Below are 23,652 nucleotides of genomic sequence, written 5' to 3'. Positions count from 1 at the left end.
CCCTAAGTGAATAACTAAGATATCTGGTCTCTGAAAAGTGTGCAATTTGCGTCGGACTTCGGGTAGCAATTGCTTCCACCGCATTCCTCACTTTCCCATCCATAGCAGGCGGACGCCGTGCAAGGCAAGATCCAAAATGTGTACCATACGCCTTCTCCTGTGCCTGCCTGGCAGTCCAATGGATGAAGCAGTGTCCCACCACCCATACTATCCTCTGTCCTAGCCAAGGACCTGCAAAGGAACAAATTAATGGGTAGGGCCAGACTGGCACAATTCCGGCCTAACATTCAAGTTGACCGCTGAAGACCTCCAAACAGCCAAGCCTACGGATGGTGTCAGGTCAAACCTGCCCGGGCAGCACCTGTGGCCACTCCAGGCCTAAAAGAGTGCGTACCATATTCTGTCGGATCAAAGCCCTGTGAAGAACGGCAGCAAACAAACTTAGTCAAAGGAACCCCGTCTGCATGGACTAGCAGATGCGTGCCACCGGCGGGCCTTGCCCACAAATAATGATTACGATTTTTGACGGGATATATTACTTGTGCTACAACCTGTATTAGTCAGACCTTTACCCCTCTTGCCAGTTGATCAGTTTTTGATCAGTGAACTATTATACTGATGTTCTGGCCCTGTGCCCGGACGTTCCCCACTACTATACCATTCAGTCCCATGTCCTTTTTGGATGCGGCCACCAATTCACTCACTTGCAAGGCTGCAAAAACTGCTGTACAAAATGCAGCCCTAACTAACCCTGTTTCAAATTCAGATGTGCACACCTGTGGCAATGCGTGCCATAAGAGAACCAATACTTCATGTGTCATTGGTAGTCTCTTATCCCCGCTCACCTCTGCCTTTCTACCCCAACCCACCATCTTTTTAACCATAAAGTTTCAAGTGGATCCCTGCGCCCCTGCGCTTTCATGAAGAATGTGAAGCCTGTTAACTGGTTAACCGTTGCTCCTCTCGATAAGTTCATTTCCTGGGCAAACGAGGCGGGTTTAATGATGAGTTTGCCTTCTACCGATCCTGTGATCCATCTTTGACTCCATAAAAATTCCTGCACCCTCCTGAAGCCCCTGCAATAAGCTTTCCAAGTCACAGGAGCAATAGACGCCCACCCCCCCCTCAAGAGTTCCCATGTGGTAGCATTCCAATCTGCCATAAACGGTCCGGGACTGGGACTCCTCCTTAGTCTGCCTCTGGAACCTATAGGCGAAAGATCCCACTTAGCGCGGGAGAGGGAAATCGGCTATTCCGTTGCTAATACCCGGAATTTGCTTTGCCCTAATGGTTGTATTCAACCTCATGTCACCTCCCTTGGTAGGGCTGACACCCGGGAACATTGCGGCACCTGGTTGCTGAGAACTAGCACCACGGCCTGGTAAGTCACACCAAATGACTATTCTTTTGTTGTGGAGCTTGGGCCCCCACACTGTCAATGCCACAAGGATTGGGAATAGCTCGAGAAAGGTGATGTTCCTTACCAGGCTATTCTTGAACCAGCCACTGAGCCATGGCGCTGCACACCAGGCACCTTGGCAGTATGCTCCAAACCCCCCAACCAACCGAAGCATCAGTATGTATAGCGAGATCCCAACTTGATACTGTGTCCTCTTGCTATATGGAAACACTGTTAAATTTGTCTAGAAAGCCTAGCCACATCGATATGTCCTCCTTCATAGGCCCAGAAATTCTGATGCGGTGATGGGGCCGCACTACCCCTCTCGTAATGTCTGCTAGGCGCCTAAGGAATGTCCTCCCCATGGGAATCACTCGGCATGCAAAATTCAGACTTCCTATTATAGATTGGTTGCCATGCAGAGTAACCTCCTTGCTTGATAAGACCTGCCTAAGCACGGTCTGGAGCTTGTGCAACTTATCGGGTGGCAATCTCAATACCACTGCCTCCGTATCCAGCTCAATGCCCAAAGAGGAGATCACTGTGGCTGGCCCCTTCATCTTCTCATGTGTTAACGGGACCCCAAACTCGTCGGCCATGTTCTGGAATGTTAGCAGCATGCGAGTACAGGTATCTATGCCTGCTGGGCCTATGAATAAAAAATTGTCAAGGTAGTGTACTACATTATCAAAATAGTATAGACCCCGAAACAAAAAAAAACCAGGATAGGGAAACTTCTAGGGTGTACTAGGAGTAGGCTAAATGCAGATTTGATTTCTGATTTCGCCATCAAAGCCACCTTGCCACACTGCCTCATTAGACTAATCGCAGAATCAAATGAAGTGTACTGGACTGAACATTCCTCCTCCGGCAAGTTATCATTCACTGACTCTCCTGGGGAGTGGGATAAGTTTTGAATCAGTCTGAACGCACCTGGCTCCTTCTTCGGCACAAACGCCAAAGGATATATCATCATTGCCTCGAATGGAGGGGTCCGTAAATGGACCAGCCATTCTGCCCATTTCAGTCTCCGTGTTCAGTTTTTGCTGCACTATGTTCGCGTGTTGGGCTGAGGAAGGAGCGTTGGCAGAAAATGTGTTCCTAATTTTTCCCTGGAAGGGTATAATGAAACCGCATTGGAAACCTGCCCTTAATCTCTGTGCATCCCTGCATCTAGGGTAAATTGCCAACCATTTCTCGATGACAGATAATCGAACCGGTATGGGAGCCCTGCCAAAACTGTCACTTTCCTTTCCCAAAACTCCCCCCCCCCCCCCGCGCTCCCTGTTCCCTTCTTCATGCAATTGGATGTGGGGTGTGAAGCCGCACACACAGAACAGACATGTTTGAATTTACACTCTTGGAAGGTGCAGCTGGATTTGTTGAAATGCCAGCATACCTTACTGTTTCCATTTTCCACCTATTTGACTGCCACTCGATGCTACAGAGCCACTATGCGACCACCCCAATTTAATAGACGCTCCTGCATCCGCAGCCTTGTTGGGCATCTGCCTTAACCACAGTCCTACATCTTGTGTCCCCCAGGACATAAATCGATTTTCCTCCATCTTATCCCTGAACTTCTTATTGTAATTTAACCAAGCCCATCCCTGGTATTCCCGATAAGCTTACAAAATAGTATCTGCATAACTGAGCATAGGGGCGTACTGCCAGGGGTCATCCTGTCCCACCACACCAATGCTCAGGAAAGCCCTTATCCAGTTAATTATATTTTGTAAAATCTTTGCCTTGCCCCCTCCGCCCACCAGCCTCATCTCTCTTCTTCCCTTTCCTTTTCTCAGCTGCCTTCCATCGGCCCTCTAAAATTCTAAAAATATCTATGTATTCCCTCTTTCTTATCTTGCTACTCAGGGCCTTAGATACTAACTTGTCCCATTGTCCCAACTGTGGGAGAGTGTAAGAGCTAAAGGTGCATTGCTTGCCTCCAGAGGATTGTGGCAGGCCAAGTAGGACTGTTGTCTGGTGAGGAACTCGAATCAGAGCTGTTGCCAGAGGTCCCTGTACTCGAACTGCTCCTACTCCTTTTTCTTACTTTTCTTCTTCCCGTCCCCTTATGAGGACGGTGCTCACTCACTCTCCGACTGGACTCCACTTGTAGCTCCGGACGTCCCCGTGTCTGCACTGGACGATGTGCTCACCCTCTGCTCTGTCACGTGCGAGACTTGAGGGAAACACCAAAAAAAAAATAGATGCCTAAAAATGTCCATTGAAAAACTTTATTAAGGAAACTTACAGGTCCAATTCACAATATGCCCGACTCAGGCCGAGTTTCGCCCCCCTCGCGGGGGCTGCCTCAGGGGCTGTGTGAAATAATCTGTTAAGCGTATGTAAATGATCTTATTACTATAACATTTTTTTCTGGAAGAGTATAATTGAAGTGTAGAAATTGATAATGTACTGTGGACTTCCACACGGAGTGTAATGTCAACAGTGAATATCACTGTAATTGTTGTTGACTCCAAATCTGATAGGCACACTAATCCACAAATGACCAGTCTTTCGCGTAGTGACAGGCAGCACGTCAGTCTCCTTCTCTCCGTTTCAACGGACATTTTTAGGCATCTATTTTTTTTGGTGTTTCCCTCACGGCTTTTTTAGATCGCCTACCTCCTTATTTTATCAACGTGCGGGACTTGACAACCCGCTGGCTCATCCGTTGCTGCTTCACTCTCAGACTGCACAGTTGCCGAGGGTTCATTCGTCTTCTGAGGCACCTCCTGCTGATTTGAAGGGCTCGCCATCCCGGTGCCGCCCCCTGTTGTTGAAGAAGTCTCCGCCACTGCTGTATAGGGTCTCATCTCGCTGTGCCAAGCTGCTGTTGGCCCCCCACCATGGGGGACACATCTGTGGGTATCCTTGCAGAAAGATGGGTGGCGCTGGGAATGACTAGGAGCCATGTTGCCCCACTCGCAGAGCTCATGACCTGGGCTCTGTATGTGGGAGCCAGCTTAACTTGACCTTGCTGTGCAGCTCGAACCTGAGGCCATAATGGCCAATGAGCTGGGACACTTGCCTGGCAGTAAGCCCCACCTTGCAGATGATGCCCAGTGTCCCCACGGCCTTCCCTACAATCACTGACCGCTGCTGCTGCACATCTCAATTAGCTTTCTCCCTGAGCCACTGCTGCCTCTTTCTCCTTTGGCTGAGTGATCGCTGATTCATCCTCCTGCACCGCCAGTTGTTCGTATCTTGTCTCAGCTTCATGCTCCTGCAGCCTTCGCGTGTTCTGGCCGCCTGACCTCCTGTCAACAGCATCGCCTCCCGCATGCGATTCATAGCACCCGTCTGCTGTGGTCACCTCGATCTGCCTTGTCTCCCCACTGGCCTACTCCATTGTCTGCTCCCCACCTCGGTTGACCTCTTCCCCTTGACATGCTAATCGTGCCCGAAAGAACTGGCTGGCAGACTAAGTCTGTCTACTCCCGAAAAGGCCTCTGATGCCTGGCTCCTGCTGATGGGGGGGGGGGGGGGGGGGGAAGGGAAGTCCAACTCTGCAGACTTCTGGCACCAAAGCTTACTGTGCTGGTCTGTCTGTCTGGCCACAGGACGACGTGCTGATTCTCCAGCTGCTCCTGCTCGTGGAGGTGAACTCCACCGCTGAGCCACTCGATTCTGTTTGCTGCTGAACTATGCAGTCCTGACATGTACTGCAGCAAAGGGGGGAGGGCTGAACAATGTGGGTGCCAGGTGGACAAAGAGTGTGCCAGGCACCTGGAAAAAGGATATGGGTCAGAGTTCTCGCGATAAACGTGATAGTTGACTCTGGCTTCCCACCCTGATGATGTCACTGTGCACTCCCTCCCCCTCCCCACATTCGGGGGAGGGAAGGTATCTCGGGATCCCGCCAAGTTAACTGTGGGCTTCCCCACCTGAAATGAGTTATCCCTTCCTTCTTGCTAAACCAAAATAAACTAATCCATGAAAAGTCACTACTACAGGAACCACTCTGTTTGAAATGGCATATTCTTTCACTGTTACACACACACACAAACACACACTTTTCTTCTTCCAGTTTCAGAACTGCTTATTTAGTATCCAAGATAAAATAACTTTTGATGTGTATTTATAATTCAATAGTACAATATAGCTGAACTGCTGGCATATTATGCTCAACTAATGCCATCAAATGACAACCGTGTAGGAGTTGCTCTTCATTGACTAGGTGGGTCACATATGGATTTCATTGTAAAATTTGAACATTTCAGTTCACTGAAATAATTCACACAATGGAGGGTCGACTGGACCTAGTGTCCAGTCGGCCAAGGTAATATGGGCCCAGGCACACTCAGGGAGCAGGACCGAGTCCACGGTGGCTAGTGGGGAGGGGGGGGGGGGTTGGAGGCAAAGAGTTGAGGGGGAGTGGTTAGGCTCCAGGCTAGATGGCCCGGGATTGGGCAGTCGTAGGGAGCTGATGTGGTGCTGGCTGGCTGTGATAGGCCAGCCAGCCTGAGGTCAGCAATGGGTAGAAAGGGGCTCTGAAGAAGCGCGCCACCAGCGCAATTGCTTGGGGGCGGCTTGGCAGCCGGCGGGTCTTTTGTTTTCGTGGGTCGGTTCCAGGGCTTTTCTTTAAAAAAACAAAACAAAAAAAATGTTGTTTGCACACGGGGGGGGGGGGGGGGCAGTGGAGGACAGCCTGGACTCTCGCGGGTCGACTGTGTCCGGTTTGGGGGGCGCGGCAGGGGAGCAGCGGTGTCTGTCAGCTGCGGAGTTCGGGCGTCCGAGGAAGTAGCTTGCGTGCCCGGGGACGTCATCGAGGCGGCACGAGCGGAGCTGGTGACAGTGCAGGGCGACAGGAGGCTGAGGCCGAGTGGGTGAGTGCGGCCTGTACTGCTCAGGGATGGGTATAGAGGGCAGTCCAGGCCCTCTGCGATGATGGTGCCTTCGGGCATCGGAGGGGGAGGCCCTAAGGCTTGCTGCGACAGCACGTGGTGCGGGGTGGGGGAGGGTCCTGCGGGGGTCTCGCTCTAGGTCACATGCACGTGGCGGGCGGGGGGGGGTGCGGGGCGTAGGGTTGTTGAGTCGGCAGGGGAGGCGGCCGGCAGGGAGGTGGGGGGGCTCGGCAGGGTTCCCAGGCCTCACGTTGGCTGACTTCGGGGATAGATCGGGCCCGGAGGTGCCTCTCTCTGTGGTGCAGTTGCCGGGGTGGAGGAAGCAGGAGAGACAGCAACGCTGGTCTGGGGCTGATTCTTTGTGGGGTCCAGGCGAGGTGGGGGGGGGGGGGGGGGTCGGCGACAGCAGGCAGGGGGTTGCTTGGTCGGGAACGGGCAGAAGGTTCCCAGCATTTTGGCAGGAAGAGAAGCAATCCCTGGCTCGCGAGGCCTTGACCGCGGAAGGTCCCAGGGGGGAGGGCACGGATGGAGGGAGGCTGCTTGGCCTTCGCAAGCTGCGTCGGGGGATGGTTTGCCCCTCCCTGCTCCAGGAAGGTTTCCTTCTTCAGGCAGGGACACAGGTGTAGGTTGGTTCGTGGGAAGGGGGGGGGGGGGGGGGGGGGGGGGGGGGGTCGCTGGGCGGGATTGCCATGAGCAGGGTGTCCTGCTGCAGGTGATTGGCGTGGGTCTGGAAGGGGGGCTGGGTGTGGAGTTCGTAGGCAACCCAGGGTACGGGGGTGGCCAGAGTGCAGGGCCTTGCTCCAGGGGCTGTGCCTCCTTCTGTGCCTGCTTTTGTCTCCGCCCAGGAGGAGTTGGTGTCGGGGGCCTGGGAGGAGCCGAGCTCATTGCGTCACGAGGAGTGGAGGAACACAGCAGCCACAGCCGAGTTGCAGGCTCCGGCGGCTCGAGCGGAGATACCAGGTTTGGCATCGGCGGAGAGGCCCCTGCAGGGTGAGTTTGTCTTTTTTCCTAGGGTAGGCGCAAGGGGGAAGGCAGGGGAGCCTGACTTGCAGATGGACGAAAGGAGAGCCGACACAGGGGATGTTTTGACCGACAAGGTCAAGAACACGGAGCGCAAGAAGTCCAAGTCAAAGAAGAAGCTGGCACGGTCCAGTTCGTTGGAGTCTACTTCTTCCTAGTTGTCTTCTTCAGCATCTACTTTATCTGACTCGGTGGGGTCAACTGTGCAGGGTCCCAAGGTCAAGGAGGCCGATAGGGGCATGCCGGCGCTGGTTGCTTTATCCGAATTGGGGGAGGAGGTGCCGAGAGCCCTTTGCAAGAAGATTCATCCTGAAAATTCATCGATATCTTCCAGCTTTTGGAGGGTTGCAGAGAGAAGAGACAGGAGAAGAAGCGTAAGAAAAGTGACCACCTTCCTGGAACCCAGCAGAAGGTGGTCCGGAACGTCCATAATTGGATGCGGTCCTTTTTGCGTTTGGCCAGCGTCATCGGGCCCCGACACAATATGGGCCCTAGTTAGCGTACGTGGATGCGATTCTGGCTGCGAGCAAGACGTATCAGGGTTGGTCGAGGTTGAACTACGATGAGCGTTTTCAGGACCGCATGGAGGAAAACAAGTTCATGTCCTGGGGCACTCAGGATGTGGGACTTTGGTTGACTCAGATGTCCTCCAAGGCGCATGCAAGCGGTTTGGGTTCCAGGGTGCCTCAGGGAGCTGGACTTAATCGGCCTTTTCGGCAGGGGTTCCCCGTGAGTGGCGCGGGCAAGTCGGGGTCGGCGGTTAGTGATGTCTGCTGGTGGTTCAATACAGCCTCGTGTATCTTCCCCACCTGTAAGTTTCGGCACGCGTGTGCCACTTGTGGAGCGGGCCACCCCACCTCTCAGTGTGTCAAACAGGGCGATGGACCCGGAGCTGCTCCCGGTCCCAAAGGTCCAGGTGAGTTAGCAGTTAGGGCGGTTACTCCCATCAGGATAGCGGCGCTGCTTCCATGGTTGTGGAGTTACCCGGTGGGAGTGGCGGCTTCGTTACTGATAAACTGTTTTACAGCAGGTTTTCCGATCCCGTGTTTGGGGCGGGGTCCGGTGGGGGGTGAAGGGTGGGGTAAATTGTCCATCGGTTAAACGGTTACTTACGGTGATAGGTGACAAGTTTCAGTCCGATTGACTTGGGTTGGATTGCCGGTCCTTTTGAGTCTCCTCCATTTCCGGATCTGGTGTTGTCCCCGTTGGCAGTCCCAAAAAGTGAGGCAGAGAAGTACCGGTTGATTCATAATCTTTCGTTCGCGGAGGGTGCTTCCGTGAACGACTGTATCCCCAGGGAGTTGTGCGTTGTCCGGTATGCCTCTTGATTCAGCCGTGCGCGTGGTCAAGCGTTGTGGTCTGGGTGCATCCATGGCCAAGGCAGACATAGAGTCAGCGTTTCGGCTGTTGTTGGTGCATCTGGAGAGCTTTCGCTTGCTGGGTTTTTGATTCAATCAGGCATTTTATTTTGACAAATGTATGCCGATGTGTTGTTCTATCGCGTGCACATATTTTGAGGTATTTAGTTCTTTCCTACATTGGGTAGTGGGGAGTCTTTCCAGGTCGCAACACATTGTGCATTACCTGGACGATTTTTTGCTCGTTGGCAAAACGGGCACTGACGATTGCGGGAATCTGTTGCGCTGCTTCCAGGAGGTCTCCGGCAACTTTGGGATTCCTTTGGCGTCCAGCAAAACGGAAGGTCCGTGTACAAAGTTGGTTTTCCTGGGCATTGAGGTAGATTCAGTCGCACTGGTGTCGCGCTTACCAGCAGACAAGATGAATCTGTTGCGGGATTTGGTGCGGAGGGCATTGTGTCTATCTAAGCTGTCCCTTCTGGAGTTGCAATTATTGGTGGGCAGCCTTAAGAACATAAGAAATTGCCATGCTGGGTCAGACCAAGAGTCCATCAAGCCCAGCATCATGTTTCCAACAGAGGCCAAAACCAGGCCACAAGAACCTGGCAATTACCCAAACACTAAGAAGATCCCATGCTACTGATGCAATTAATAGCAGTGGCTATTCCCTAAATAAAATTGATTAATAGCCATTAATGGACTTCTCCTCCAAGAACTTATCCAAACCTTTTTTGAACCCAGCTACACTAACTGCACTAACCACCTCCTCTGGCAACAAATTCCAGAGCTTTATTGTGCGTTGAGTGAAAAAGAATTTTCTCCGATTAGTCTTAAATGTGCTACTTGCTAACTTCATGGAATGCCCCCTAGTCCTTCTATTATTCGAAAGTGTAAATAACCGAGTCACATCTACTCGTTCAAGACCTCTCATGATCTTAAAGACCTCTATCATATCCCCCCTCAGCTGTCTCTTCTCCAAGCTGAACAGCCCTAATCTCTTCAGCCTTTCCTCATAGGGAAGCTATTCCATCCCCTTTATCATTTTGGTTGCCCTTCTCTGTACCTTCTCCATCGCAACTATATCTTTTTTGAGATGCGGCGGCCAGAATTGTACACAGTATTCAAGGTGTGGTCTCACCATGGAGCAATATAGAGGCATTATGACATTTTCCGTTCTATTAACCATTCCCTTCCTAATAATTCCTAACATTCTATTTGCTTTTTTGACTGCTGCAGCACACTGAGCTGACGATTTTAAAGTATTATCCACTATGATGCCTAGATCTTTTTCCTGGGTGGTAGCTCCTAATATGGAACCTAACATCGTGTAACTACAGCAACAGTTATTTTTCCCTATATGCAACACCTTGCACTTGTCCACATTAAATTTCATCTGCCATTTGGATGCCCAATCTTCAAGTCTTGCAAGGTCCTCCTGCAATGTATCACAGTCTGCTTGTGATTTAACTACTCTGAATAATTTTGTATCATCTGCAAATTTGATAACCTCACTCATCATATTCCTTTCCAGATCATTTATATATATATTGAAAAGCACCGGTCCAAGTACAGATCCCTGAGGCACTCCACTGTTTACCCTTTTCCACTGAGAAAATTGATTATTTAATCCTACTCTTTGTTTCCTGTCTTTTAACCAGTTTGTAATCCATGAAAGGACATCGCCTCCTATCCCATGACTTTTTACTTTTCGTAGAAGCCTCTCATGAGGGACTTTGTCAAATGCCTTCTGAAAATCCAAATACACTACATCTACCGGTTCACCTTTATCCACATGTTTATTAACCCCTTCAAAAAAATGAAGCAGATTTGTTAGGCAAGACTTCCCTTGGGTAAATCCATGTTGACTATGTTCCATTAAATCATGTCTTTCTATATGCTTTACAATTTTGTTCTTGAGAATAGTTTTCACTATTTTTCCCGGCACTGAAGTCAGGCTCACTGGTCTATAGTTACCTGGATCACCCCTGGAGCCTTTTTTAAATATTGGGGTTACATTGGCCACCCTCCAGTCTTCAGGTACAATGGATGATTTTAATGATAGGTTACAAATTTTAACTAATAGATCAGAAATTTCATTTTTTAGTTCCTTCAGGACCCTAGGATGCATACCATCTGGTCCAGGTGATTTGCTACTCTTTAGTTTGTCAATCTGGCCTACTACATCTTCCAGGTTCACAGTGATTTCGTTCAGTTCGTCTGACTCATCACCCCTGAAAACCATCTCCGGAACTGGTATCTCCCCAACATCCTCATTTGTAAACACGGAGGCAAAGAATTAATTTAGTCTTTCTGCAATGGCCTTATCTTCCCTAAGAGCCCCTTTAACCCCTCTGTCATCTAATGGTCCAACCGACTCCCTCACAGGTTTCTTGCTTTGGATATATTTTAAAAAGTTTTTATTATGAGTTTTTGCCTCTATGGCCAATTTCATTTCAAATTCTCTCTTTGCCTGTCTTATCAATGTTTTACACTTAGCTTGACAATGCTTATGTTTTATCCTATTTTCTTCAGATGGATCCTTCTTCCAGTTTTTGAAGGATTTTTTTTTGGCTAAAATAGCCTCTTTCACCTCACCTTTTAACCATGATGGTAATCGTTTTTCCTTCCTTCCACCTTTCTTAATGCGCGGAATTCATATGGACTGCGCCTCTAGGATTGTATTTTTAAACAAACAATGTCCATGCCTGTTGAATTAATGCCTGTTGAATTAATTTTGCATGCCAGGTAATCCCTATGGGTCGGGTATTTCTGCGGAAATTGTTGCATGCCATGTCCGGTGTTCAGAAGCGCCATCATCAGGTTCGGGTGACTGTGCCGCTTTGTGAGGATTTGCATGTCTGGGACAAGTTTTTAATCAACTTCAATGGATCGGCGTTTTGGCAATCTGATTCCCTGTCCACTTATGACCTGGATCTGTTCATCGACACGGCCAGGGCAGTGGGTTTTGGGGCTTATTTTCAGGGATCATGGTGCGCCCCAAGTTGGTCAGAGGCATGGGTGGTATCTGGGGTCAAAAACACACATCACGTTTTTTTAAGTTGTTTCCGATCGTGGTGGCATTACACATCTGGGGTCCACGGTTGCGGGGTAAGAGGGTCGTGTTCTGATGCGACAACATGTGCGTAGTGGAGGTGATCAACAAGAGGGCGGCAAGGTGCCTTTTGGTATCTGAGTTATTGCGGGAGCTGATTATGCATTGTATGTCGTTGAACGTGACTGTCACGTGCCGGGAGTTGCTAATGACGTGGCCGACTCTCTCGTTTCAAGTGGGAGTTGTTCCGAGAGCTCGCCCCGGAGTTGGAACCCTGTGGAGCTTCGGTGCAGTCTTTCCTTTGGAGATTTGGTTCCCCGAAGCCTGGAAGCTGCAGCGGGCTTCATTAGCCCCCCCAAGTGGACAAGTTATGTGGCAGGGCTGTAAAGTGGTGGCTTTGTCTTCTGCGGGATGGGAGGGGGGTCCTGTTTCGGATGTCTTGCTTGTGCGTTTTATTGAGCAGGCCAGGTTGGAGGGTCGCTCTAAGGCTGTGGTGATTAGGCAGCTTTTCAGGTTCTCCTTCTTCATGAGTGCCCACGGATGGGGTTTTCCGGTGGGGTGGTTTTTGATTTGACAGCTATTGGTCGGTTGGGACAGAGAGGCAGGGCGGGGCGTTGACAAGTGCCTGCCGATCACAGCTGATATTTTGTTGCTGCTCTGGGACTCCCTGCCGGGCATCTGCTCATCGCAATATGAAACTGTTCTTTTTCGGGCAGTGTTTGTTTTCGCCTTTTTCGGTGCCTTCAGGGTCAGTGAACTTGTTGCCTGGTCAGTTACCAGTGTGGAGTTTCCCGGGATCCTAGCGAAGCACGTGTTGGTTACTAGCCAGTCGGTTGCTATATGTATTCTGCGGTCCAAGACTGATCAACAGAGCAAGAGGTTGGTGGTCATACTGCACGCGGTTCCTGGTTTGCATTCTTGTCCGGTGGACAGCCCGGTACGCTATTGTCAGTGTCGCATTCCGGGGTCCGCTCAATTTCTGGTGCATGTGGATTGGCGACCATTGATGAAGTACCAGTTTGAGATGGTCTTTCGTTCGACGTTGGCAGCGGTGGGGCTGGACGTTCGGCACCCACTCCTTTCGGATCGGGGCGGCAACCTTGGCGGCATCTGCCGGGTTGCCCAAAGAGGTGATCCAGAGGATTGGTAGGTGGCGGTCCGATGCATACCAGGGATACATCCGTCCTGGGCCTTGGCAATTGTGAGCAGTACCTAATTCTTGTTTCTTTTCAGGTGCGGAACCTGCTGGAAAGTCCGTTTGGATCATTGGGCAACTCATACACCTATTGGGCTCATAGACACACCTGTGGACGACCTTATGGACCTCATTTGGACTTGCTTCGCAGGGGGGGTTCGGGTGTATTGGTTGGGGCGTCGGGAGATGGTGTGGGATGAGTTGATTTCTTGTGTGCAGCAGGGACGGGAGCGGCTTGGTCAGCCGCAGGCGGCGGTGATACATCTGGGGGGCAATGATTGGGGAAAAATGTCCGGGCGGTAGTTCATCAGCATGGTCCAGAAGGACATGATGCTGGTGTCTATCCTGTTGCCTACCACTGTCCTTTATTGGTCAGATATTATAGCAAGGCCTGCTGAATCGGAGAGGGTGATCTGGCGCCGGAGTAGGGCCAAGGCTAACCAACAGATTGGCTCATGGCTGGTGCACTTGGGGGGGGGCCGGCGTATACAGTATGAGTGGTCATGGGATGGATGGGGTTCATCTGTCTTTTATCAGTATGGATCTTTTCCTAAATTCGATCCAGGAGGTCTTGGAGGAACTGTTTCCTCTGTAGCTAGGGCTGCAACTTTGGGGGTCACGGGATATTGGATACCCGTGTCTATGGCAGATGGCCCGAGCCGCTACAGCTTATATTTGTTATCTGTTAAGATGGTTACCTGCTACAATTTTGTTATGGTTGACAACTAGGGCAATTGTCGAGTACGGCTCCTTTCTGGGAGGTGTCGGGGGTTTGAACTCTGTGTAAGGGCTGGAGGGACAAACTGTGTGGCTGGTGCTGACCGTCTTGCTGAGGAAGCAGCGGATGGTCAGTGTATTTGTTATTTGGAAATGGTGTATGTTATTTGCGAGGCTCGGGCTTCCCTGGTGTTTATTAAAGCTGCGGCCCTGTTAACCCAATGCTGGCTGGCCGTGATAGGCCAGCCAGCATGAGGTCAGCAATGGGTAGGAGGGGGCGCTGAAGGAGCTCACCGCCGGCAGTTGCTCGGGGCGCCTTGGCAGTCGGCAGGTCTTTTCCCTCCCTCCCGCCCTTCTTTTGTGGTTGTATTGTGGGATCGTTTGTCGCAGCAGGGGGGGGGGGAGTTGTTGCGGATGGCCCGAGCCGCTACAGCTTATTTATGTTATCTGTTAAGATGGTTACCTGCTACAATTTTGTGATGGTTGACAACTGGGGCAGTTTTTGGGTACGGGCTCCTTGCTGGGAGGTGGCGAGGGTCCATTGGCCTGGCTCCTTGCTGGTTGGTGGCGGGGGTCCACCGGGTTGGCTTCTTGCTGGGAGGGGGCGGGGGTCTGAACTCTATGGAAGGGCTGGAGGGAGGAGCTGTGTGGCTGCTGCTGACCGTCTTGCTGAGGAAGCAGCGGATGGTCAGGGTATTTGTTATTTGGAAATGGTGTATGTTATTTGCGAGGCTCGGGCCTCCCTGGTGTTTATTAAAGCTGCAGCCCTGTTAACCCAAACAATGGTCCTGTGTGGTCACTGATTTGTAAAAGGGCGGATGTGAGCAAGTGATGTCCTGGCTGCCCATATTATAAAACATGTACAGTAACATTATCTAGTACCCTTTCAGAAAGCTCACATTCCTTCTAACATTAATGTGCTACAGGCAACTTAATACTTAAAAATATTAATTTGCGACATGTTAATCTTATTTACTGTAGGTCAAAAGGTTAACATGTAAAGCATAAAAAACCTCAAATTTATATTAACTATGTTTCCTTTTAAATAAAACAGAACTTTTGATCATATAAGAACCCCTCCCACTCAATGTTCGCTCCAAGGTGTGTGCGCAAAATTTTTTTTGAGTGAGCAACAATTTTTTTTAAACTAACATCTTTGAGCACCGTATCAGCAAGTTGGCAGATTATTCAACTTTACCAGATCCTACAATTCTAGTCACGATGGATGTCATCTCATTATACACCAATGTGTCTCATTCTACAGCCTTACTCACCATTGAAGAAACTTTGAAAAATAATATGGAAGGCTCCAGAATTCCTTTCTGGTTTGTATTTGAAATAGCTAAACTAGTTATTCAAAATAACTATTTTTCTTTCAACACCCAATTTTATCTCCAAATCCATGGCATCGCAATGGGGTCGTCGGCAGCCCCCTCGATTGCCAATCTAGTCATGGACAGACTTGAAAGATTACATATCTACAGTTCGGGCTGGTTTAATGCTATCTCACTCTGGATCCGTTATATAGACGATCTCCTCATCTTCTGGGACCAAGATTTGGCATTGCTTCAAGAATTCATCATTTGGGTAAATACAGTGGACCAGGACCTACAATTTACTACACAGTACAGTAAAACACATATTTCATTTTTGGATATATCAATTACTGTTCAGAATCAGCAATTACACACTTCCATTCATCGTAAGGAAACTGAAAGAAACAATTTACTTAGATACCATAGCTTTCACCCAAGAGCATTTAAACAAGGTCTTCCGGTCAGTCAATTTTTCAGACTCAGACGTTTGTGTTCATCGGATAGAGACTTCAAACTACAAGCAGGTATACTGGCGGAAAGGTTTTTTTCCAGAGGATACCCCTATAGTGCAGTATACAAAGCGTTTAAAAGGGCATGGCATTCACCTAGGACAGCCCTGTTGCAGTACAAAACACGGCCTCCTGTTACAACTGACATCTGTGTACTCACACACACGGATAAATCTTATTTAATCAATCAAAGTATAAAAAAACACTGGCATATTTTGCAATTGCATCACATTTTTTCAGAACATCCACTCTTTGCATACCAACGCAGCAAGAATCTAAAGGATTCGGTTGTGCACGCAGCTGTCACTTTGCAGAACTCGACAACACAGCAAGGCAGCCATCGGTGCTGTGGCAACTGTGAAATGTGTTCGATCACCATAGAGGGATCTTCATGGAAACATCCACGCACAGGTTACATCTATCATAAAAATTCAGAGACATCTTGTAATTCCACGTTCGTGGTATATCTTATAGAATGTCCCTGCCAATTAACTTATGTTGGACGCACGAGTAGAAAAATCAAAACGCGGCTTTTTGAACATCGCAGCCGCTTAAACACAGAGAACCTGGAAGCGCCAATGGTAAATCACTGCATTGCAACTGGCCACACTTTTGATCAATTACGATGGACCATCCTTGAACAAATTTTACCCAATCCACGCGGAGGAGATATTAAACAAGTACTTAACATCCGGGAACAGTGGTGGATTTTCACTTTAAGGTCCGCAACACCCTTTGGTCTCAATGACTCAGTTGAATGGGCATCGCTCATTTAGTTCCTGCTCTAGCTAAATTGGTATGACGTCATTTATTACTTGTTCCCGCCCACAGCGGTAGGTATATAATTAGCACTTCAAAATGGCGGATCCTGCTGCCAAAATATCGCTGCAGCCAAGTAGCAGAAGAAACTGGCAGTCTGGAAAATAGTAAGTCATGGCAGTTAATAGCTTGAATTCAGTTGTCCTGAACACGGGATGCATTAACTCTGTTTTATCACATTGCAGCACTGGCACACTGCGGCCCCTGAAGAAGGTTCCCCAGAAACACGAGCCGTGTCGGGCCAATACGCCAGCACCAAGTCCTTGACTGCAAACCATGCTACGATAAGTGTTTATCCTTTCTACTGCCTATGACACTTTGTAACTGACAAGACATTGTCGGTACCGTGATCATCTAGTGAGACCTATGATTATAATTTTGAGACGGTGCACGCAGAGCATATCACCGCACTATTGAATTATTGGCATCTAGGGACTAATCCACTAGTACCCTGCCATAATATATATGGGGTCTCATTATTCATTAAACTAACAGGCTACGGCAAATATTGATGGTATAATATGATGTTGCTTTAAACAATTGACAAAAGATTGCATCATACTTTCAACAGTTGTATAGTTATCAGTCAACAGTCAGCCAATTTTTACACTAAGAAATAAAAAGGGGCCCAAGAGCAAAAGTATTTCTTTTAAAAAAGAATTCGTTTTTAGAAAACCTGTAGAACATCGAAATGCTGCAACTGCTAGATCAGTGGTTTCCAATTGTGGGTCCGTGAGACCACCCTAGGGGTCCCCCTCCAGAAGGGATACAAGAAAAGTTTAGCTAGGGAGAAAATGAGTGGGCTGCTGCTACTTATGATTAGCTGAACTGCTGCCACAGGCTAGGAGAGTGATAGCAGGATCTATTATTGCCCCGAAAACCTCGCTCCACACGGCCGGCTAGGAGGTCGATTTTCAGGGAAGATAGAGTTTCAAACCATTTATATGGGTAAACACCTATTTATCCATGTAAAAAGGCCCTTTGAGAATTGTTATTCCCTTCCACTGAGTGTAAAATTGCCTGCATTATGAACAGCATGATAACTTGAACCTGCAAAAAAAGGGGGGGGGGGGGGGAGGAGGAGCAGGGCTAGACTGAGGGAGGGAAAGTACATGCAGACATTGCATTTTGAAATCCTCGTGCATACTTTCATGCATGGACTTTGCTTTTCATCTGCATTGAAGCAGGTGCAGACTAACAAAAAGTACTGGCTTTCCCTCCATGGGCAGTTTCCCTTTGAAAATTACACTGCAGATTGTGTGTACCAGGGCAGATTTTCAGTCAGGCTATCCCAATTTGCCAACCTATAACTTTAAAAACAGAAACAAAAAAAAAACAAAAACTTGTTTCCATATTGCCCTTGCAGCCAGATTGGAAGATGAAGGTTGTGGGCATTCCAGTTCTGAGAGCAATTTTTAAATAGCTTTGGAAATTATCCTCTCTACAAATTCAATTTAGGTCAAAGTTTTGTACATTATGAATGATTCTGGGATGCATTATCATTATTTCTGTTACAGCATGCAAAAGTGAAAAAAGTGTGTGTGTGTGTGTGTGTAGGGAGGGGAAGGGGGCCATGAAAGTTTTTGAAGCTGCAAAGGGGTCCGTGTTCATTGAAAGGTTAGGGGCCCCTAGTCTAGGGCACCAAATACCTAGGTTACCCATCAGCTGGCACATTCATTACAAACTACTCACCATTATTCACAACTTAATCCTTAACAAAAATTGCTGGTTGCCTTCCACTTTGCATTTAAATACTCCCGCTCGTGTCTTACGGTGCAGGAACCAAATGCTCCTACAGATACCCTCTCCAAAATCCACTAGCTTAGCAACCACCCACCCATGAACAATCTTTTTCCATAGCAGGCCCCATCATCTGGAATTCCCTCCCTGCACAGATCCTTGGGATCAGCTAAAAGTCGGAATTCAAAAAGGCACTAAAAACTCACCTATTCAACTGTGCCTTCCCAGAAAAAACATTTCTTTCAACTCACTCTGACTTTCCTTTACTTCCTCTCTACATTCTCCACTTCTTTTCTTAGTTTCATCTTTCATGCCTCTTCCTCCCTTTTAAAGATTAATTTGTATTTATTTTCTTTTGCTATTTTAGCTATGCTCATTTTACATTAATGCTATTACGTTTGTTATTTTATCTTAACTTTATGTATGTTTTTATTGTAAATTACCCCAAACTTTGGAGGGTGCGGTATACAAGTATTTTAAAATAAATAAATGCAACGGCACTGATTCAAAAGTGACATTACTGTGGCCTTCTAGCCCCTCCCCCTCTTCAGTTTCTCAAGGAGGAACTACCCACTTTCCCCAGACTCTACCATTCTTCAGTTCTGTCTACAGGTGCCAGAACCTTAAAGCCGGCCTTGCCTGAGTCAATCCATGCAAGTTTAATTTATGCACATTCAAAATGTCTGGTGTCATGAGTAGGCAGGACAAGTTGGTAAAGGTATAAAATGTCATCAAAATTTAGAGATGAATATATTATATAGATAGCAAGAGTGTAAACCATGACATTAGAGAGATGAAAAAAAAAAGATTTAACTCATACTGCATAAAGCACACAATGCATTTGATATTTGGAGAAAGAAAAAATGAAAGCTTTCAATGTAATCATATTTTATACAATTGACTTAAAACAGTGAACTCTATTAAATCTATTTTCTCAGAAGCTAGAACATTTTCCACTAATTAGGTTGCCTTGGCAGAGAATCTAGTTCTATTAAGCTTTTTTTTAATATCCTTCATGGAAGGAATTTTTTTTTTTTAGGAAACAGTTTTAGATATAAAAATTTAATGTAGTTTTTATTCAGGCATTTGTGTTCTATACAAAAAGTTTCATTTAGAACTAAAAGGCCATGCACATGTGCTCATCTACAGTCTGCACAGATCTGAAACCTCTCCCAACCCTATCCCACTCCTGAGGTTGAAATCTCCAGGTCCTGAAAATATGATATGGAGAAGACACCAAACAAGTTATTAAGGGGACATACACAGACAGTGATTGCATAAAGCCTAAAAAGGGTCCAAGGAAAAAAAAGCAAAAAAACCCAAACAAAAATCAAACACTATTTTGCAATTAATCTACAGCAAACAGAATAAACTAAATCCAAGCTTACAGTTGCTTCTGTAGCTTGCTGGTACTAGAAATGTCATAGAAGGGACGTATATAAGGCAACCAGAGAAGGAAAATAAATGTCAACTGGCACAAAGTGTTGAACCAACCCAAAGGCTCACGTCTCTTCACAGAAAGGTAGTCTGAATAGCCCAAGCAGAAAAAAGTAAAAACAAAACAAAAAACTACAATTAAATCTTTGTTATAAGATTTAAAATGTTAATAAAGCTAAAATTAAAAAATAAATAAAGCTCATTTACTAGGTTAAAACAATTGGCTTCTGGTAAAAAAAAAACAAATCCCAAAACATTGAAGACATACCAAAAAAATACATGAACGACTTTAAAGGTTTGAGGAGTAAAAAGTCTCAGACTTTTTTCTTTTTTAATTTTTTAATAAACTTAAGGTGTTCCCGGTAAATTAGTCAACAAAATTTGAACTTGTTTTTAATCAACAAAACCTCCAGTATATGGTTAGATCTGCAAAGTAAGATGACTGCAACATTTTTGATATAGAGAGCAACAGCTTTATATAAAGTGTCATTTTTCAATGTCTGTAAATTTCTATTTAATGTTTTTCTTAAAGCATTTGAGCTGTACAGAGTCCCTGAGTGCCACTGGCCTCTAACATAACCCAGCTACATACCTTTGTACCTCAATCAACAGAGGCATAAAATTAGAGCACTTCTAAAAGCAAATAGCCATGCAAGCAAAAAGGTCCATTCTGGATAGCTTGATTACCACCTTTAGACAGATCATCATTTACAAACAGGTTAATTTGACTGGCCAACATCTTCCAGAAACGTTTCCTGGAATGTGACTGGCCTCTTAGGCATTTTTCCTCAACACTTTCAGCCAATCAGACATGTAATACAGAAATACAAATAAAAATGAATTCATCTCACTGTCCCCTCTGCAAAAAGATGCAGTAGTTAAATTAAATATGTGATGAGCCAGGGGTTGAGAAATCTAGGGCAGCCAACTAAAATTTCATTCCCGGCTTCTGCTGGCAGAACACCAGCTTTAAGGTCTCAGACAAGGGCAGGTGTGGTTCTGGTTCAGCAGAGTCCACACTGCTGTGGCCTGTGAAGGTCAAAAGGTGAGGATATATGGAATAAGGAACATACCTAAGGGGGCGGGGGATAAAGGGAGGGCACTGCATACAAAGAACTGGAATAAGAGGGAGGGAAGGAAAGCAGCAAACACACACAAAGTCTCCACAATAAAATAAGTAAAAAGCACAAAAACTACAAAATAAAGCAAAAAAAAAAATATATATATATAAATTATAATGGAAAAAATGTTTTTGCCTTAGCTTCTAAAAGTTCTGGTTGGAGCTGAAGTTTTTATAAATATTTTCCCACTACTGGAGATGAGGCACATGGTCTCTTGTTGGATTGCTTTAAAAAAACAAAACCTTGGCTGTATGACAGTTTTATCAGTAAATACAGTTATTAGTGCACACAGGGCAATAAATGTCAGACAAATGTCTGCCAATGTAATGCTTTGTCTCTCAAGTGCTCCTCCAGGCACTGAATTGCAAAGGCATCAACATCTGTATCAAATTTATTGGCAAAAAAGTGGTGTTTTTGCAATATCCAGTTCAAATCTCCTGCTCCAAAGACACAGACGGATCGGACATGGAGTCCAGTACATGGTGGGTAAGGTGCTCCCTTGGACACATCTCCTTCAAAATATGCCCACTTCACAAACCGGGCAACAGAATTCATGTCAGAAACATCATATTTTTCACTGGTAGGAACCGAGCTAGGGACTTCAGGGATTCTTTGGATAGTTGCCCATAGGAATTCATCAGGGCTATAGGTGTCCTTAGCCCATTCAATAAATTTTAAGATGATGCTGTTTTCCAGGACATATTCAACAAATCTCCTATTAATAACAAAATAAGCACTGCCTGAGAAGATGGGGATCTGAATAGGCGGATTGTTCTTGTCGATTTCCATGTTTTTCACGCTGCCATCCACAATTTCATGATGCTTTTTCCACCTCACCTCTTTGTATGAGGGCATTTTCTCAGTTTCCAAGCTGTTTTCACCTTTCAAAGTTTTCAGCTTCTCTACTATTTCTTGGTTAGTTTTAACGGGGAAGTCCATACCACAGAGATTGATCAAATATTTCCAAGATGCGCTCCTCCTAACAAGATCTTTCATACAGTTGAGGTCAGCCTGTACCCTACTCCACGATGCATACACCACATTCTCCAACTGGCTGGCAATAAAAACATTGTCAAAGCAGGACACAATTCCTCGAACTCCAGCCAAGAAGGATTCTGGAGATTTCTTGTCAACATGAATACAATAGTAATTCTGAGGTACATAGATTGACCGTAGAAGTCTCTCAAACATATCAATTTTGTGATGCACCACTACTGAATATGCAATAGGAAACTCCTCTTCTTCTTTGGTGAGTGGCTCCATGATGTACCTGCGTTCATTCGTGAAATAATCACAATCTTTTGTCATATTAATATAGTCATCTGTTGTCAGATGAGAGCGTTTCCTAAATTTTACTGTTAACAACTCAAGTTTTGCCTTTTGGATTTCCTCTGTATCGCCTCTTAAAATCTTGGTGCAGTTAACAGAACTGTGAGGACCTACTCTCAGGTCTAAGTGTCTGTGGTCTAATATTGTTTGTTTCTGATGAAGCTTGAATGCTGAAAGTGTTACTAGAGTTAATACAGCAGCCAGAAGAAACTTGCACCGTTTCACTTTGCAATGGTGAAGTTTTATTTTCAGCATTTCAGATAGCACAGCTCCTCAAATTTATTAAAGAATTTCCTTGATGTACAATGACCTCTTGCAACCCTTCAAGAAAGGCCTTCCAAGTACTCAGTTTGCATTTAGCAATACCATCCTACATGTTGTGAGAAGCATGAAAGAAAACCTAGAGAAAGGAAAGAAGAAAAGATTAAAAAAAAAAGTCTAGCCACATGACAAGCCATGTACATGAACTACACAGAATTTTTTCATCCATGTCTTGTTAATAAGACATTTTTTTCACCATTATTTTTATTGAAATCTGTATCTTTTTGCTCCATGTACTTATAAATGGAAAATAAGCAAAAAAGTAAACCACCTGCTAGTCATCACTTAAAAAACAGAACACAAACAGCAGTATGGTGCAATTTAAACATACATCAGAGACAAAAAGCTAGAGTATTAGACAAAATAGAATTTTAAAAAATCCAAACCTCTGATTCAGGGAAAAATCACTTCATTTGATCAGAAGTGGGAAAAATAAATTCAGGTTGTTTTAACATGTCTCAGCTAATGAGATCCCCAAGTTCTCTGGCATCTATGTATAGTGAAATGCTTCCATTTATCCCAAAATGTTAGGGGCTCTCTTATGATTTAAAGCATGATATAATGTCAAAAGTATATATAAAGCTTGGGACAATAAAACATGAATCATTCTCTCACTTTTTCCCCTTCTTACTGCATATATTTTCAATCCGATGGCTTTAGACTTTTAAAATATAATTTTCATCACAGACTACTACATGATCAACAACAAAATCAGCCACTGGACTGAGATTTATGATCGAGCTTCATAAAGTTGAACTGCCCTATCTTTTACTTAAAAAAAAACCCCAAAAAAACCTGACAACAAAAGTAGAGTTTATTGGTGCTGCAGACATGACTGGAAACATTTACTGGGCAGAAAAAGATAGATAAGTAGAAGATGTCCATAAAACTGACCATCACAGTAATGGACTACCCAGTCAGTCAAAGATCATTTCCAGACCTCTTTTCCAGCTAAAAAAAAATACTTGAGGCCTAGATTCGTCATTCCGCTATAAATATAGGGCCAGATTTTTAAACCAGTGAGCCCAAATAGACGCCCGATTTTATAACATGCTCGCGCCGAGCCCTAGGGGAGCCCTGATGGCTTTCCTCGGAAGGAACTTTCTTTCGGCCCCCCCACCTTTCCCTCGCTTCTTCTAACCCGCTCCCTCCAGCCCTACCTAAATCCCCCCTTACCTTTATTTTGTAAGTTACACGTGCCGGCCAACCCCCAGTGCGCGATCCCCTGGCACGGCCGCTGTGCCGGAGTCCTCTGTCCCGCCCCCGTCCCCTTCCACAAACCCCCAGGATATACGCGTGTGCTGGGCCTATGCAAAATAGGTTCACAGTGCACGAAACCCTTTTAGAATCCGCCCCATAGTGGAATGATGATCCGCAAAGAAAAAAAGGGGGTGGGGGGTGAAAGTGTGCAGCTAGCCGCATAGCAGCTATGCATTTTTCGCCCACCGTGGTTGTGGCCTCACTGCACT

General features: G+C 46.4%; 1 protein-coding gene across 13 annotated transcripts in view; it reads right to left on the bottom strand.

Annotated features, from left to right (window-relative positions):
* Positions 1-23,652, bottom strand: part of GCNT1 (glucosaminyl (N-acetyl) transferase 1) — a 211,208-nt gene that overhangs the window by 136,280 nt on the left and 51,276 nt on the right. For 12 of the 13 annotated variants that reach the window (XM_029616304.1, XM_029616279.1, XM_029616361.1 and 9 more), the window contains one exon: positions 20,049-22,262. The exons of the other annotated variant lie outside the window; for it this stretch is intronic. In XM_029616304.1, coding sequence (XP_029472164.1) covers positions 20,837-22,117 — 1,281 coding nt within the window. In that variant the 5' untranslated portion in view covers positions 22,118-22,262 and the 3' untranslated portion in view covers positions 20,049-20,836. Of the gene's footprint in view, positions 1-20,048; positions 22,263-23,652 lie in introns of those variants that run through there. 13 annotated transcript variants of the gene reach the window in all.

The sequence above is a fragment of the Rhinatrema bivittatum genome, chromosome 1 (genome assembly GCF_901001135.1).
Source record: "Rhinatrema bivittatum chromosome 1, aRhiBiv1.1, whole genome shotgun sequence".
Taxonomy (NCBI): Eukaryota; Metazoa; Chordata; class Amphibia; order Gymnophiona; family Rhinatrematidae; genus Rhinatrema; species Rhinatrema bivittatum.
This window is presented reverse-complemented; position numbering and strand designations above follow the sequence as displayed.